Below are 17,921 nucleotides of genomic sequence, written 5' to 3'. Positions count from 1 at the left end.
AGATAAGAAATAGAGCTACTTATTTGTTTCATATGCATCTTCAGATTTCTGAATTATACGTTAAAACAATCTATGACATATGCATGTGGTTTTCACAAAGGAAAAAAGCATAAATGCCTCAGGGTGCATCTGCCTAAGAAACAGATGGAAAAACACACTTTTTGCAGTTCTATTAAAGCACAGAGAAATATCATAATTTTAAAGGCTACAAAAATAAGGTAAAGATTATATAAGGCAAATAAATCAGTAAAATCTATAGCAAAAGCCAGAATATTTTAGGTTAATCTGAAAAGGCTGAGTCTCCTAAGACTTTGAAAAATGAAAAAAGCCATTTGGCGAAATCTTTAACTTGGATTTTTTTGTTTGTTTGATTTTTGTTTCTAGGTTCCAGATTCAGAGATGTGCAACCGATCCAAACAGTTATAAAAGCTTAGGAGACAGCTTTCGAATGATTTTGCGCACAGAAGGGTATGTATGGTTCTTCACACAATCTCTGTGTTGATGTAGACATTTTAATATATTACTACATAACACATTTTCTCATTTTGAATGATTTCTTTTCCTAGTCTTATTAGGGAAAAATATTGAAAAGGGTGTTTTTCTATTTTTGTGGATGTTTTTCTTGATAATACAGTTGAAAGTTAAATATGTATATGATAGAAACTCCCTGGAGGAGGGCATGGCAACCCACTCCAGTATTCTTGCCTGGAGAATCCCAGGGACCGCGGTGCCTGAGGGGGCTACAGTTCATGGGGTCACAGAGAGTTGGACATGATTGAAGTGACCCAGCACTCACGCACACATGATAACTACCTCAAAAAGGATATTAATAATATCCTTTATTAAAAATAATTTGATGACTATAGGACAATTTTTAATTTGTGCTGTTAAAGCTTTTCAAAGTTCTTATAACTGGAAATGTCTAAATGTGATAGTTGTTTGTTTCTTAAATATGTGTTCCTTATTTGCATTCTGATTTATGAATATTCTATCAAAACATACTGTTGTCAAAAACTAATGTGTCAAGTTCATCATCCTGTCCATTAGATGATCAGATAAATAGAATATTTTAGTTACATAAACTAAAATGGTCTTTGATGTATAGATTCAGGTAAAGATTCTATTAAGCATAAATAATTTTACAAAAGATTTTAGATTTGCATTTTGCAGTTTTCATAAGAGAATTGGTTGACAATAATAATTATACCAAAATGATAATAGTAATAATAACAATTAGTATATATTTAGCCTTTACTATGCACTAGGAATTTTCCATATAGCTCTTTGTGGTAGGTCCTGTGAGCATCCATTCAAGCTAGTCGGATGAAGCAACCAAGATTCAGAAAGGTTAATTTTCACATATCTGATAAATTATGAATCTTGGACTCAAATCAAGTCAACTTTTCCCCAAAGCCCATGTTCCTAACCTCTGTAGTTCACTATCTTTCTTACTGGGGATATTGTTTTGCTGATTGTTCATTTCAGTTAAACATATGTCATTGATGTTGTTCCATGCCAATATGTCCTTTTGAACAACAGCATAGTAATTTCTTTATCTACATACTGCAGTTTGCTAAATTAATCCCTTTTGGTGTCCCACTAGGTTGTTTCCAGATTTTTACTATTAAACAACAGTACAGTATATATTCTTATACTACTTTTTCACATTTTTAAATTTCTGTTTTTAAAAGTTGTCAGCTTTAGGACTTATAGGATCAAATGATATGCACACCTTATATCACATATGTTGCCAAATTATCTTCCAAAAAGTATGTACTGACTTAGTATTTGAGAGTTTTCATTTCTCCACAGTCTCTCAAACACTGGACAATATCAGTCATTATTTGATATATCTTTTACTCATGTGCATCTCCTGTTTATAATCTAACAGATACAAAAGAAAACTGTCATAACAAAATTGCATTGATGGTAACTGGGGTCGAGCATACTTTTATATCATTGTCATATTTTCCCATGCATTGTATATTTGTGTTCTTTACCCATTTCTCATAGGTTAGATGCTTTTATTAATTTTTATTAATTTATTTAACTATTATGTAAATTAAAAATATTTCTCCTAACTTGCTCTTTGTCTTTTTTTTTTTTTTTATTAGTTGGAGGCTAATTACTTAACATTTCAGTGGGTTTTGTCATACATTGACATGAATGCTCTTTGTCTTACAATTATAATATCTTAAACCTTTCGGAAATTTGTGATCTTTGAAGATTGTGATTTTGTGATTATATCTATTTTCCTCTGTGATATCTGATAGCACATTAAAAAAGAATATCCTCAAACTCCAAGAGATAAACATTTACATTCGAATCTTTAATCTATCTGAGATTTGTTTTTAATGTGCAGTGTGGCATATAGGAATCAAATTTTATTTTCAAATGGTTAGTCAACTGTCCAAATGCCACTGGTTAAGAATTCTATTCCTTATTCACTAATTAGAAATGCCAGTTTGTTTGTTTTATTAAACTTGCACATATTTATCAGCTAAATTTTCTATTTGATTTCTCCATTTTCTGTTCTGTTTCATTAACTTCTCTAGCTCTATGCAAGTACCATGCTATTTTTATTTTATTTTTAGAGTATTTCAGGAATATGTAAAAACATGGCCTGTAGGGTAAAGTCTAAACTCCTTATTAGGTGTACAGAGCCCTTCCTAGGATGGCCTCCCTTCTTCTCCAGTCTCATTCCCCATGCACAGGTCCGTTATATAGCAGGCACCACCCTAATTTACCGAGCTTGTTTTCTATCTCTCCTCTCCCACCCTAATAATACATTTCGCTAATGGCCATGTCTCACTTCCCTCGTATTCCCTATGCCTGTGTTTGGCACTAAGGAGAGATATTTGGTAAAGGCATGTTGAACAAATGAATGAAAATCATCACACCAACATCATGATGATGCAAAATGAAGAAGAAAGATGATAATTCTTCCTACTGACCACCTCCTCTGAAGCTATGAAGGCTGGTTAAATATTTTGAGGTCATCTAATGACAGAGAATCAGCAAATTCTTGCTGTTCCTCTGGCGATGTGGTACCTGTCATTGATAATATACCTGCATTTATGGCGATTAGGATCAAAATCATGTTCATTTTACCCAATAAATATATATAAAGTTAAAGAAACCATAGTGTATTATGTAGTCAGTAAAAGTATCTCTTTCCTATAAAACAATAGTGTCAGCATTACCCAGTTTTGTAAACAGTAACAGATATCTCTGAATTGGATGTGGGAGTTCCTTAGCCAGACTCCTCATTTCAAGTGTGTTTTAGGAAGAATTGGATGTTTCTGCTTTGATATCAAGTAATATAACAAACATACAGTATGTGTGGTCCTTGCATAGTAAAATTGGCCTTTTCCCTCAACTGTACGTTTAATTGCTTCTAAAGCAAATTGACATTCTTTCTGTAATCCTTTAGATCTGGATACGTTGTTAACAAAAGTCAGAAAGCTCTTGTCTTAAAGATGGAAATATTTGTAAAAATACAAAAGAAAAAGCTGCTTTTTGATATAGAGCAAGAGCATTTTATAGCTTTAAGTTTAAAAAAAAGAGAAAGAAAAAAGAAAACCTTTTAACACATGCTGTGTTGAATTTTTTTCCTAGTAAAACAATTCCTTTTTATTTTCTTAGTTAGGTCTTAGAGTACACTCTGCTTTCAAAAATGTTTTTTTCACTCAGGTGCATAGAGGCCAGTTTGGTCTGTGGCCTACAGAGGCTAGTGCTAGTTAATTTGACTATTTACATAATTAGGAGAATTCATCTCTCTTCATTCTTCTTATCTAACCCCTCATCCCAGCCCCTGCAAGTTAGAAGTTTTGAAAGCTAATCCTTTTCTGTTGTTTAAAAACATTAAAGTCTTTTAATGCACTTAGAATCTGCACAGTCTCCCATTTCTCCACTCTAAGAAAGTGAATTGGTGCTTGTCACCATTCTTAGAGATGCAGTTCCCCACCTCTTAGACCAGAATTCACATTTCTAAGAGACAATAGCTAAATTTAAATCACATGAATCTGGATCCCTTTACTGCTTCTAAGGTTTTTTTAAAGTATAAATACACTGTGCTATTATTAAAGGCATAGTTTTTCAACCCAGTTTTACAGAGGTGAAGTTAATTTGTTTTCTTTTGAAAAGCCTTCCAAATTCTAAGTAAGAATTTCTGTTATGTGGAATCATGGTATTCACTTCAGTTCAATCACTCAGTCAAGTCTGACTCTTTGCAACCCCATGGACTGCAGCACACCAGCCTTCCTGTCCTTCACCAACTCCTGGAGTCTGCTCAAATTCTTGTCCATCGAGTCGATGATGCCACCCAATCATCTCATGCTCTGTCGTTCCCTTCTCCTTGCCTTCAGCCTTTCCCAGCATCAGGCTCTTTTCCAATGAGTCAGTTCTTTCCATCAGATGGCCAAAGTATTGGAGCTTCAGCTTCAGCATTAGTCCTTCCAAAGAATATTCATGATAGATTTACTATAGGATTGACTGGTTTGATCTCTTTGCAATCCAAGGGACTCTCAAGAGTCTTCTCCAACACCACAGTCAAAAGCATCAATTCTTCAACGCTCAGCCTTCTTTATGGTCCAACTCTCACATCCATACTCGACCACTGGGAAAACCATAGCTTTGACTAGACGGACCTTTGTCGGCAAAGTAATATCTCTGCTTTTTAATATACTGTCTAGGTTTTTACTTAGATTTTATTTACTTAGATTTTACCAAAAAGGCCATCATTGTAGAAAATCACAGGGAAGGAATTTGTCACTATTGAGAGCACCTCCATCTTCACCATGATTTTTCATCTTTCTCTGGTTTGGCAAAATAGACTAACAGGTCCATCTACTGTAATCATGAACCCAGAAGACACAAAGATTTAGCCTAGTTGATTAGGTGCCTTCAAAACCAATAATTTTCATTTTGTAAACTCCCCTGGAAGAGAGTAGCTGGTATCTCTATTTACCATGCGTTCAGACATCATACCTAATTTCCTTTTGTTTCAAAGTATCTCATGAGTGTTCTTCTAGTCTTTGCTGTACTTACCATTCCTTTAAAGAGAGTGATTGAGATGTTTCCAGATGGGTGAAGGGATTATAAATTTTGCTAAAAAAAAAATAAATGCAAATAGGACTGCCTACCTCCTTACTCTTCTCTGAAAGTATCGCAGGAAAGGGGGACTACTTCCAAGGCCTGAGAGTGGGTTCTTGTCTAACACCCTGAAATGAATTGTCCAAAGAGATGCATTGCTGACAAAGCAAGAGACTTTACCGGGAAGGGGCACTGGGGTGGAGCGCAGCAGGGTCAGGGAACCCAAGAAAACTGCTCTTTCATGTGGCTCACAGTCCAGGTTTTATGGTAACCAGGTTGGTTTTTGGTTTCTCTCTGGTCAGTTACTCTGACTCAGGGTCATTCCTGGTGGCATGTATTCACTCAGCCAAGATGGATTCCAGCAAGAAGGATTCTGGGAGGTTGGTAGGACATGTGGACTGGAGTCTACTCTCTCCTTTTAACCTTTCCCAAATTCTTCCAGTTGGTGGTAGCTTGTTAGTTCCACATTCCTTACCAGAACCTTCTCCTGTAAGATAACTCATGCAAATATTACTGTGGTAACTGGTCAGGGCAGTCAGTTTCAGTCAGCGGTTCCCCTAACAAAAGCACCTAGTGGCCATTCTTTCTGACATGAAGAGAAAAGGGAGTTAAACAGAACTTAAGATATTCTGGTGACATAGGTAAAGAAAGATGTGAAAATAATGTTTATTTTCTTCAGTGTACCAGACACTGTGCTAAGGACTTTTTTTATATATTTATTTCAACACAGCACGAGTCTCAACACAACTCAGCATCATTATGTATTTCTGTATTTTGTGTGAGATAACTGATGATGAGAGAAGTTAACTTGCCCAAAGTCAAGCAGGTACTAGTGACATACCATGGTTTTTCCATTACACTGTATCACCTTTCACTAAACCCCAAAGTTGGTTGTTTATTCAATGAAAAGAAGACAATGTGGAAGTAGTGTGTAAACCTCTAATTTTTAAATAGCTTTTCTAAAACCTTTGATATTCCTACCCTCAAATCACATAGCAATTTAAAGCAGTTTTTTATCTCTTCCATCAAGTGAAGTATGAGAGACCAGTAAATGTTCAGTCACCCAGATCCTGCCGATTTTGAGACAGCACCGCAAACCTCTGACAACGCCAGACTCTTAATCTAATCATTGTGCCACCTCTTGCAGAGAGCGCCATATCTCTGATGAGTTCATGGGTTTCCATCAGTCTCCTCTCCTTCTGCTTATTCCTTAGTTTTCTTATGAGAAAAATTCTTGGGCATTGGTTTGCCCAAGGCAAATCACTAGGAAATAAGGAGGTCAGATTATACTTAGTTTCAAATGAGAAACATGTTGATTGCTGGTGCCTTCAGAAATATGGTATTCCTCAGAAAGTATTACTGTAGAAAATATGTGGTTGCATTTGGGGGGCATTGGAACTGTGTTTTGTTTCACGATTTGTTTTCTGGTAACCACTGATGTTGCCCCAAGTATCATCTTACAATCAGACCACTTGGTGATTATAATATTTTCTAGTTAAATGACATTTAAGGCCTCGTTTTATGAGCTCCAGCGTAATTGGCTAATTTGGTAAACTCCAGATGTGTGAGACAATGTGCCACTCGTTTAAGTGCCTTTCAGACGGCATAAATGGCACAGCCCCAGGAGGTATAATCACTCCCTCTTGTTTTCATTAAGAAGGGGAATGAGTGGCTTGTGACACAGACAAAGGAAGCAGGATGTCTACACTCGAAAGCAACAATAACGGAGTAAGACTTGGACATTTTCTTTTAACAGGCAGACTCACTCCAAGGTCTTTAGCTTAATTTGTTGTCTAGGTGGGTCTGCCTTTTTTATAGTGGTTCACCTAGTCTAACAGGGCCAGGTGATTTTTAAAGTAATGCTATAAATAGAAAGACCTGCTCCTATTGAAACCCTCTAAGTAAAATGGTGTCTGGAAACTGTCTCTCGCTCGCACATGGAAGTGGGGGAAAGCATTAGATCTCAGGAGACGGTGGAGGAGATAACTCTTCCCACTACCAGAAACTGTAGTTATCTGAGCAATCAGCGTCCTCACCAGCTCAGCCAAGTTCCAACGTCACAAGGCCCAGCAGTTGCTGCTGCTTTTTCTCTCTCCTCTCAACCCCACTTCTCAGCCAGCAGAAACCCACTCACCTTCCCAGGGTGGCCAAGCTGGAGTGGAGCAGGTGATTCTCGGCCTCAGGTCTCTGGATCCTCAGGCCAGTCCCTCTTAGCTGACGACAGATCCCGTGGAGGTCACGCATCACTGTGGACTCTGCCACTTTACAAATGCAGACTTTTCACTCAGATAAATAATTACAGACCATATCCCAGGGTCCTATGCAGAGAATCCATAGTATAAATCAGTTGTGTGTAGGTCACTGGGTGTTGACTGGGTTTGCAAGACTGATTTACCCAAGTGAATTCACTCTTGAGTGGGAACTAGAAGTGCAGTGTGCCTTCCGTGATGAGTTTCCTGGTGCCTTTGAGTACCTTCTCTTCTAGCCTTTTCACTTTACCAAAGCAGCCCCTTCTGGTACCTGCTGGACCTCCCTTGTTTTGTTTTCTTTTGTTGCTAGCTTTATTGAGATATATAATTGGTATATAAACTTTCATAAGTTTAAAGTGTACAACATGATGGTTTGATACATGCATTTATTGCAAAATAATCACCATAATAAGACTAGTTAAAACATCCATCACCTCGCATAATTACCATTTTTATGTGTGGTAAGAGCATTAAAGATCTACTCTCCTAGCAGCTTCCAAGTGTGCAATACAATATTGTTGACTATAGTCACCATGCTGTATATTACGTCCCTTCTCCCTTGTTTTTAAGGGGTGATGAGAGGGAGAGCAGATGGTCCCTGTTGCTCTTGCCTCCACTTGGCAGAGTTCAGCCCTGGTCTGCCTGGGCTTCTTAATGATGGCAGAACAAGTGTCCTCTTTAGCTCAGAAAAAAAGGAAAACAAGAAAAAAACACAGCCAGTGAGAGTTTGGAGAGTAAAACTATAGCAGATCTCTCTGACAAGTCTTATAAGTGATCAACCCAGGTCCAGAATGTGGTGTTCAGTAGACTGAAGCCACTGTGTTCTCCCAGGCCTTCTCCTGTTTTAGAGAAAAGAGACGATCTCAATTCAGGCATGGGCCTACTATTACTAACCTCTAATGATTCATGTTCCTTTTAAATATAATTTATCAAAGATTTAGTATATTATACTCCCAAAATTTTACTCATAAAGTATATATGTAATGACCAATCTAGACAGCATATTAAAAAGCAGAGACATTACTTTGCCTACAAAGGTCCTTATAGTCAAAGCTATGGTTTTTCCAGTAGTCACATACAGATGTGAGAGCTGGACAATAAAAAAGGCTGAGCACCGAAGAACTGATGACTTTGTGGTGGAGATCCAACCAGCCAATCCCAAAGGAAATCAGTCCTGAATATTCACTGGAACGACTGATGCTGAAGCTGAAGCTCCAATACTTTTGCTACCTGATGCAAAGAGCCTACTGATTAGAAAAGACCCTGATGCTGGGAAGGACTGAAGGCAGGAGGAGAAGGGGATGACAGAGGATGAGATGGTTGGATGGCATCACTGACTCAATGGACATGAGTTTGAGCAAACTCTGGGAGTTGGTGAAGGACAGGGAAGCCTGGCATGCTGCAGTCCATGAGACCGCAAAGAGTCGGACACGACTGAGCAACTGAACAACAACAATATATGTAACAGCTTTTCACTGAAAGCTTCTGCTAAGAACGTTAAACTCTATTTAGCAATTCAAGTTTGAAAATTTTTTAAAAAGTGAGGAACTTCCCTGGTGGCTCAGTGGTAAAGAGTCTACCTGCCAGTGCAGGAGACATGGGTTTGATCCCTGATCTGGGAAAAGCCTACATGCTGCAGAGCAACTAAGGCCCTGTGCCACAACTATCGAGCCTGTGCTAGGGAGCCCAGGAGCCTTAGCCACTGACGCCTGCACATGCCCGTGCTCCACAGCAGGAGAAGCCACTGCAGCGAAGAGCCTGCAAGCACTGCAACTAGAGAGCAGCCCCCGCTTGCTGCAACAAGAGAAAAACCCATGCAGCAGTGAAGACCCAGCACAGCCAAGCATAAATAAATAAATGATAAATAAATAAATAAAATTATTTTTTCAATGAAAGGTAAAGAGAAAGAATACTGAAGAAGTATCTTTTTAAAAAATAAAAATGTGATATATATATATATATACATATATATATATTCATTGGGATACTACTCAGTCATTTAAAAAGATGAATTATTGCCATTTGCAACAACATGGACGGACCTTGAGGGTACTGTGCTAAGTGAAATAAGTCATACAGAGAAAAACAAATACTGTATGATCTCACTTATATGTAGAATATAAAAAACAAACAAAGTAAATAAAGGAACAAACCAAACCAAACAAAAACAATCATGCAGACACAGAGAACAGAATAGTGGTTACAGAAGGGAAGGGTCAGTGGGGAAGGCAAAATGGGTAAAGGGAAATGACTCCGTGTTGATGGATGGGAACTAAATTTTTGGTGGTAAGCATGCTGTGGTGTATACAGAAGTAGAAAAATAATGTACATAAGACACATATACAGTGTTATACATCAATGTTACCTCAGAAAAATACATTTAAAAAACAGGAAGTTGAACCACTGGTACGTTATTTAGCTTTCCTATTTGCCAGATTATTTCGCACTGCTGCTGAAGAAAATAGCTGTTGGTTTAAGCTGTATTGGCTTGTAAAGTGGTCTTTGCAAGCAAGGTGCGGATAGTGAATTTTCAGAGAACTCAGACAGCAGCATCCTGATGCTTCTATGTCCCAGAATTCTGTTTCCTTTTCTAAATTAGAGATCTTTTGTTCTGTACACTGAGTGACCTTTAAAATGGTTTCAGCTCCTAAATTTCCCTCCTGTCATCACCATAGATTGCTAGCTGACAGTCACACACCCCTCTCCACCAGCCTCGCACTAACAATGCTTTCTGACTTACTGACTGACCTTTGGCAAGGATTTAAGTGTTGCCAAAGAGTAAGTGAAAACGTTTGCAGTGATGTCAGCCCGTCATCAAGGTCTGATTAAGAGACCAAACATGGCCATTCTCAGCAAGCAGTGCTGACAAGAAGGAAAGGAGGACCAGTTGTTTGGGTGGAAGTAGTTGTCTTTTGGGAAGGTCCGTCTCTAAGTTCAGAGCCCTAGAAGATATTCTTCATGTTTTTATAGAGTGTTAATGGGGAGTGAGGGAATTTCATCGTCAGTGGGAGATGTCCATTTGAAAATATTTCCAGGCCTTTATTTCAACTTGTTCTGGATTTCTGATGGGCTAGATGCAGTCACCTTGGGAGGCAAAATATCTTTACAAAAACCAGAATCCTTTTTCTAGGTTGTTAAACTGAACATTTTCAGAGGAGAATGAGAAAGAAAATCTCCAAAAACTCTTCTACCTTTGTCTGATTCTCTTATTGTAGAACACACAACACAACTTAGGTATTATTTGACATAGACAAGGTTAAAGGAGTTAATATTTTATCTTCATCATTGATTTCAGCTAGTGTCTCTGACTTTATAGAATTACATCTTTCAATATGCTATCTTTTTGGCAGGAAGTCTTCTATTGCTAGAATATGAATATTTAAGCTTATTTTATTTTTCTTAGAAAAAGGTGACATGGATTTTTAATATTCTAGAACTCTGTTAAGAAGTTAAAAGCATTGGCAAAATACCTACAGACATATGCACACATATATGTGTTTAAACTAAATTTAATTGCTTATAGTTTAGATTGTTACATTTTCTCTTTAAATCCCATGGGTCAGATTCCACTGGAGAATCCATCAGTGCGAATTATGACAGGCTTTTACTCAGTTGCTGCTTAGGAATCTGTTTAGTACCCAAATGCAGTGTTCTCAGCCTGTGAATTCTTTGTTTAGTCTCATGACTCTAGCTTTACGTCTCCTCCAGCTCTTTCAGGTGGTTTAAAACTGAAAGAAAGGAAAAGGTTCAGGCTCTGTTGTCATAACAGTGATTATATTCAAAATCACTGTTGCCATTTTTACCCTTTTGTGAAATGTGTCCATACATCTTACTTATCTTGATGCTCCTCCACAAGAACCAAGCAGCTAGAAAGGTGGGGAGTATGATGTTTCATTTTCTGGTCAGGAAACTGATAAGAGATGTCAAAAACCTTGCCCAGCATCTCATTGCTGGTGTTTGTTGGGGCAGGCATTCATCCATGGTCTTCTACATCCTGTATCATGCTCCCCCTTCTGTCAATAACTTAATAGTAGTATTAGTAATAATAGAAGCAACGTCTCAGATTTACACTGTTTCCATTATGAGTTCAAAGCATTGCCACATACCTCACTTGGCTGAAGAGCATCTGGGAGAGATGGTATGGTTGGTTACATTCTACAAACCAGAAAATTTTGGCAGAAAGGAATTTATTGAGATTCCTAGAATAATAGATTAGATCCTAAGATCAGTGCTCAAAGAATACAAAGGTTTGACTTTTGAGGACATCTTAGGTAAATGAAATTAGAAAAATATATGTTCTGAAGGGTGGTACCATCATCCCATGAAACCATGATAAAAGCTGTCAACTCAGAACAGAGCCCTCTCCAAAAGGAAGTTACAGTATTTGTTTAGGGTTAAGCCTCACTGCATAAACTAACTGTTATTTGACCTGTTGGTGACTTTGCCTAACTCAACTTGAATATTGAATAATAACCAGGAAAACCTCATGAAACATGAGATAAGACATTTAACCAAAGTTCCTTGGATGAACTGTCAGATGGGGTGGAAATCATCATATGACTGCAAGATATGTTGAAATATGCGGTCACCAAAACCTAGAGCAGATGACAGCCATATGCAGCAGCCTAGTTCTCCTGCTGATAAACACTATGTCCATAATTCTCCTGTGGCCATGGAGAACTCATGGGAAAACAAAGCCCTAGTTAGCAGGAATTCTAATGTGGACACAGTCTCAGTGGTAACAAAAAATGAGGTAAAGTGTGAGATGAGTTTTGGAAACTGATAGAGTTTTAAGTGAAGGTTTTGCTTTCCTTATGTAAAGTTTTTCCTAAATTAGAAGAATCAAGAACCACAATAAGAGACAATAATGTGCTATGGTGTCATTACCATTTTGCATCCTTTAAGTTTTCAGTGAACAGCTCAATATGCATTTCAAAATTCAAATTAAATTCCCAGAAGTTGGCACTATTTATAAAAGAACCAAAATTAGACATGTATTGCAATGTGATCCACTAAGCAATAAGACATATAAATTATGAAAAGTCTGAGTTCACATATAAAATAAAATATACATTAGATTACAAAACGTTTCATACCACTTGTTGGTCCTTAATCCTCGTGATCTGGCTTCCGTCTGCATCCATGTTTACAAGCTGCTCTCTCAGAAGCCACAGGATTGTTGTTGATCGGTCCCTCAGTCGTGTCTGACTCTTTGTGACCCCATGGACTGCAGCACACCAGGCCTCCCTGTCCATCACCAACTTCTGGAGTTTGTTCAAACTCATGTCCATCGAGTCGGTGATGCCATCCAACCATCTCATCCTCTTGCCCCCTTCTCCTCTTGGTCTCAATCTTTCCCTGCATCAAGGTCTTTTCCAGTGAGTTGGCTCTTCGCATCAGGTGGCCAAAGTACTGAAGCTTCAGCATCAGTCCTTCCAATGGAATATTCAAGGTTGATTTCCTTTAGGATGGACTGGTTTGATCTCCTTGCAGTCCAAGGGACTGTCAACAGTCTTCTCCAGCACCACAGTTCAAAAGCTTCAATTCTTCTGTGCTCAGCCTTCTTTGTGGTGCCATTGTCACATTTATACATGACTACTTGAAAAACCATAGCTTTGACTATGATGGACCTTTGCTGGCAAAGTGATGTCTCTGCTTTTTAATATGCTGTCTAGGTTTAGCAAGCATCTTTTGATTTCATGGCTGAAGTCACTGACTACAGTGATTTTTGGAGCCCCAGAAAATAGTCTGTCACTGTTTTCACTTTCCCTCCATCTATTTGCCATGTAAGATGTGCTATTATTTTAGGTACAGTTAGAAAGAAAATGGTTTAAATAACCATTAAACTCCTTGGAGTGATCTGGTGGCTGAAAGTAGAGGGTTTTTCGATTCAAGGGACTCAGTGCTGGGTGGTACTGGAGGGGTTAGTTAGGGAAATTCAAAGGGCTGATGATCCCAGTGAAGGACAAACAATTTACTCCTATTGCTTAGAAGGTGTCTGTCTTCACTACTGCACTTATGACTCTGCCTGACTGAGGTTTAATAAGCACGGGGACCTAAAACAGTATAAATAAAAACAAGGAGGGGTGGGGGGGGGTGGGGGAGGGATAAACTGGAAGATTGGGATTGACATATACACACTACTATATATAATATAAAGTAGATAACTAATAAGGACCTACTGTATAGCACAGAGAACGCTCCTCAATAGTCTGTAATGGCCTATGTAGGAAAAGATCTAAAAAAGAGTAGATAAATGTGTATGTGTAACTGATTCACTTTGCTATACAGCAGAACACACAACATTTGAAGTCAACTATACTCCAATAAAAATTTGAAAATTAAAAATAAAAACCAAATATTCAGGTCCATAAAAAGAGGAATTAAAATGAAAGCAAAAGAATGTTTAGAACAGAATCAGAGGCAAATCAAGAGTTAAAATTTCTAAAGGCAAAATTAACAGACTTTCGATTTCAACAACCACAGTAACTTGTATTGGAACAGCTCTCCTGCTGAAAACAACTGTAGACTTTGGACAATATACACAGACTACTTTTTTAAGACAATGGAGCATCTCCAAACCAGGCAGAACTTGTAAGGAGCCATCAGGCCTGAGAGAAGGAAGCCCATGTCATTGAACTCTACACTCACTCTGACTTTTCCCATAAAGGTGTTGCTGAGTCATGAGAGGAAGGGTTAGGGGAGGCAAATGAGACCAAGTCTTAGGCAGGGAGAGGCACTGGAAGTTGATATTCAGGGCTGGTAAGTGGCTGAGACCTGAGAAGCAAAAATCACAAAGAAGAGGGAACTGCAGAGAAGTGAACCCAAAGATCTATAAGCAATTTCACCTTGAGGGGTTTGCCAACTCCTAAGCTTCCTGTGAGCAGGAAAAAACTCCAAGAAACCCAGCAAAAACAGACAAGAAATGAGCAGAGATTTCAGCAGCCCCATGATTCTGGTGAGACCAGCCAGGTGGGAGAGTTCTTATAAACACTGAGTTTTCAATTGAAATCCAAAATGTCCACTCTCAAGATAGGGATATACCTTAGGAGTAAAACACAAACATTGTTCCTAACAAAGCCTATAACCAGCCCTCAGAAAGATGAAGGTGACCTGCTAGACTCCATCTGTATGCTAAGAGATTTATTCCTCTTTACGGGGAGATACCACCATCCAAAGGCTCTTTGATTTTTTAATGCACAATGTCCTGATTTCAATAAAAAATTGCAGGGTCTTGGGGGAAAAGACTAAATGACCAGATATCAAGAGAAACAGAGACAGCAAGTGACTCAAATTTTGGAATTATCAGACAGGGACTTTTGAAGTAAATTGAATTTTTACTGTGGTAAAACATACATAAGATAAACTTTGCCATTTTCACCATGTTTAAGTGTACAGTTCAGTGGCATAAAGTATTTACATTTACATTGTGTGAAACCATTACCACTATCCATCTCTAAAATTTTTTCATCTTCCCAAACTGAACTCTGTAACCATTAAACAATAGTTCTTCATTTTTCCTTCCTCGCAGCCCCTGGCAAACACATTCTACTTTCTATGTCTGTGAATTTGGCTACTCTAGGTACTTCATATAAGTAGATCATACAGTAGTTGTCTTTTTTGTGATTGGCTTATTTCACTTAGCATGGAGTCTTTAAGATTCGATCATACACGTGTCAGAATTTCCTTCCTTTCTAAGGCTGAACAATATCCCATTGTATGTACAGATTGGGCTTCCCTGGTGGCTCAGTGGTAAAGAATCTGCCTGCAATGCAGGAGCCACAGGAGACGTGGGTTCGATCCCTGGATCAGGAAGACCCCTTGGAGGAGGGCATGGCAACCCCCTCCAGTATTCTTGCCTGGAGAATCCCATGGACAGAGGAGCCTGGCAGGCTACAGTCCATAGAGTCACAAAGACTTGGACACGACTGAGAGTTAGCACGCACGCACACACTCATGTACAGGTCATATTTTGTTTATTTGTATGTCAGTGGACACTGGGTTGTTTTCACATTCTGACTATTGTGAACAATGCTGCTATAAATAAAAGTGTACAAATATTTATTCAAATATTAAAAAGACTGTTTAAAAAGATGCAGCAAATATGTTCAAGAAAGTACAAGACAAAATGGAGAATTTCACCAGAGATTTGAAATCTATTTTTTTAAATAAAAGACTCACGTGGAAATCTTGAAAAATACTATAACAGAAAATAAGAATTCAGTAGGGGGATTTTCAATCTGCATGTTACTTTGTCAGCATGTAACTTGTTAACTGTTTTATTAGTTCTTAAATATTAAAGGGTATGTTTTATCCTACCAGTGTGCAGTGGTACATACTCAATTTTTACAACTACTTGATTGAATAAGTACAGAAATAATAATAATACATATACTTTTGATGAGGGAGATCACAAAATTTTTTGAAAACTCATTTTAAATAACCAAAAAGGAAGAAAGTTAAATTTACCAGAAGCCGGGCACTTTGCTAAGTGCTTTACATGCAGTAAATTGGTTAACTCTCACAGCAACCTATAGAGAGGAACTACCATTCTTCCCATTTTATAGGTAAGACAACCAAGGCCAAAAACTTTGTATAACTTGTCTAAGGTTTCACAGGTTAAAGAAATCTGAACCCAGGTGACCTGGATCCAGATGTTTACCTCTATCTACATCATTTTAAAAGAATTTTTTAAAAAAAGAAACATAGATTGTTTTGCTTTGGCTGACTGGGCTAGTTGCAAATTTTAGAAATAAATGGAAAATTGAGAAACCAAATTGCATGGTGACATCTGCTAGGGCACTAGACTCTTTTTGTAATGTGACCTTTACGTTTTTTCAGATGTTCCTTCTGGATGACAGGGCACTGCTTAATGTATTTTGGCATGAGCTCCGTTATGCATGTTTGACATATAAGAAACACCACCCTAATGAACAGAATGTCCCTCTTTCTCCTGAAACTCCGTGTTGCTCAGGGCCACAAGACACAAACTGCGGGTTTAAAGTTGACACTCTCAATTTCCTCCTTTCATGTTTGTGGGTCTCACTTGCAGGATGCTGACCTTTTCCCTTTCCTACATCCCTGTCTTCACTCCTTCCCCTACCCCATCATCTGTCTGAAATGTTTAATCTTCTTGCTGCACCTAAGAGCATGTTGGCTTTTGATGGCAGATCGCTTCCCCAGTGATGGGACATTCCTTGGGGAAATCCATTTTCTTTCAGCCTTGGCAGGGAAGATCATACGTTTAGTACATAGAACAAAGGGAGTATTCATCAGGACCTTAAGATTCCCAATATATTTGCCTTCAGCTCTCTTTCCCTCAAACTCTTTGTTCAACCAGGTTACACCTCTGAGTGCCGCACATCCTATTTTGATCCCTTATTTCGGACTGTCCAATATAAAAGATCTTTCTTTATCCCTCTCCCTTGCTTTCCCTTTCTCTTTTTTTTCCCCCTCTTTTTTTAGAAAAAAGAACTACTCATTTCAGACAGAATTAAATAGAATTGAAAGAACCACTTTTGTGATACTATATATAATCATATTAATAAGTATATATTAATTTCTCTCTGGTGTGAGGCCCAGTTCCCTAAAGTTTGCAAAGCTTCTTTATATAGGTGGTGAACATTATGCCAGCTAAGAACAGATATCTACATCTTTCTATGTGTATGTGTGTGTACTCAGTCATGTCCAACTCTTTATGACCCCCTGGACTGTAGCCCCGCCAGGCTTCTCAGTCCATGGAATTTCCCAGGCAAAAATATTGGAGTGGGTTGCCATTTCCTACTCCAGGGAATCCTTTCAAACCAGGGAATCCTTTCAAACCGGGAATCGCACCCACATCTCTTGCGTCTCCTGCACTGCAGGCGGATTCTTTACCGCTCTGCCACCCGAGACTGATGTTGTTTCTTTGCCAGCCTTAGAGTAACACTTGTAACCCACCAAGCAAATAGTATTTAGTGGCTGCCTATGTATACACAGCCCTCTGTTACGCAGCACACAGAGTACATAAAAAGAGACACAGCTTTGGCCTTCTGAAAGCTTAATTCTGCAATGCAGTGACTGTAATGAACAAAAATTCTTGTCTCAGTCACATGACTCTATTAGCCTTTGTGAAAAAATTCTTCCGAAAGCATAAATAAACGATAGAGATTTGACCACTTGGAAAGTCGGTTTGCATTTTCGATACCTCCGTATCTCATAACACGCTTAAAAAAACCATTCTCAATCACAGGGAAAAGACCCACGAAAGCTGTGAAGGGACTTTCCAGACAAAAGTAAACTGTCCCCATAGGAAATAAAAACCTTCAAAGTGTCCCTTTCATTGGATTTGTTTCTTTTCCTACAACAAATGGACACATCAGACATAAAATTTAATTGAGACACACTAAAGTAAGACCTGGCTTACCTGAATGGGAGAGGTCACAGCATTCCATTAAGGAGACAGCAAGGTGCTAACAACGCAATGACTACTTTATATCACAGTATATTGAACTTCTAATCACCACCAACTATTTAGGATTTCAACAGCCTCCCGTTAAACTCTGCTGCGTGATTCTATTTTACATTTCTCTTCCTGTG

The 17,921-nt window shown here is 38.3% G+C and overlaps 1 protein-coding gene across 4 annotated transcripts in view; it reads left to right on the top strand.

The window, feature by feature from the left end:
• The window catches only part of SLC25A21 (solute carrier family 25 member 21), a 504,647-nt gene that overhangs the window by 357,316 nt on the left and 129,410 nt on the right, over window positions 1–17,921 (top strand). For all 4 annotated transcript variants that reach the window (XM_043922333.1, XM_043922334.1, XM_043922335.1 and 1 more), the window contains exon 3: window positions 385–468. In XM_043922333.1, coding sequence (XP_043778268.1) covers window positions 385–468 — 84 coding nt within the window. The remainder of the gene's footprint in view (window positions 1–384; window positions 469–17,921) is intronic.

Source organism: Cervus elaphus, chromosome 13 (genome assembly GCF_910594005.1).
Source record: "Cervus elaphus chromosome 13, mCerEla1.1, whole genome shotgun sequence".
Classification (NCBI taxonomy): Eukaryota; Metazoa; Chordata; class Mammalia; order Artiodactyla; family Cervidae; genus Cervus; species Cervus elaphus.
Note: the sequence above shows the minus strand (reverse complement) of the source record. Positions and strands in the feature narration are given on the sequence as shown.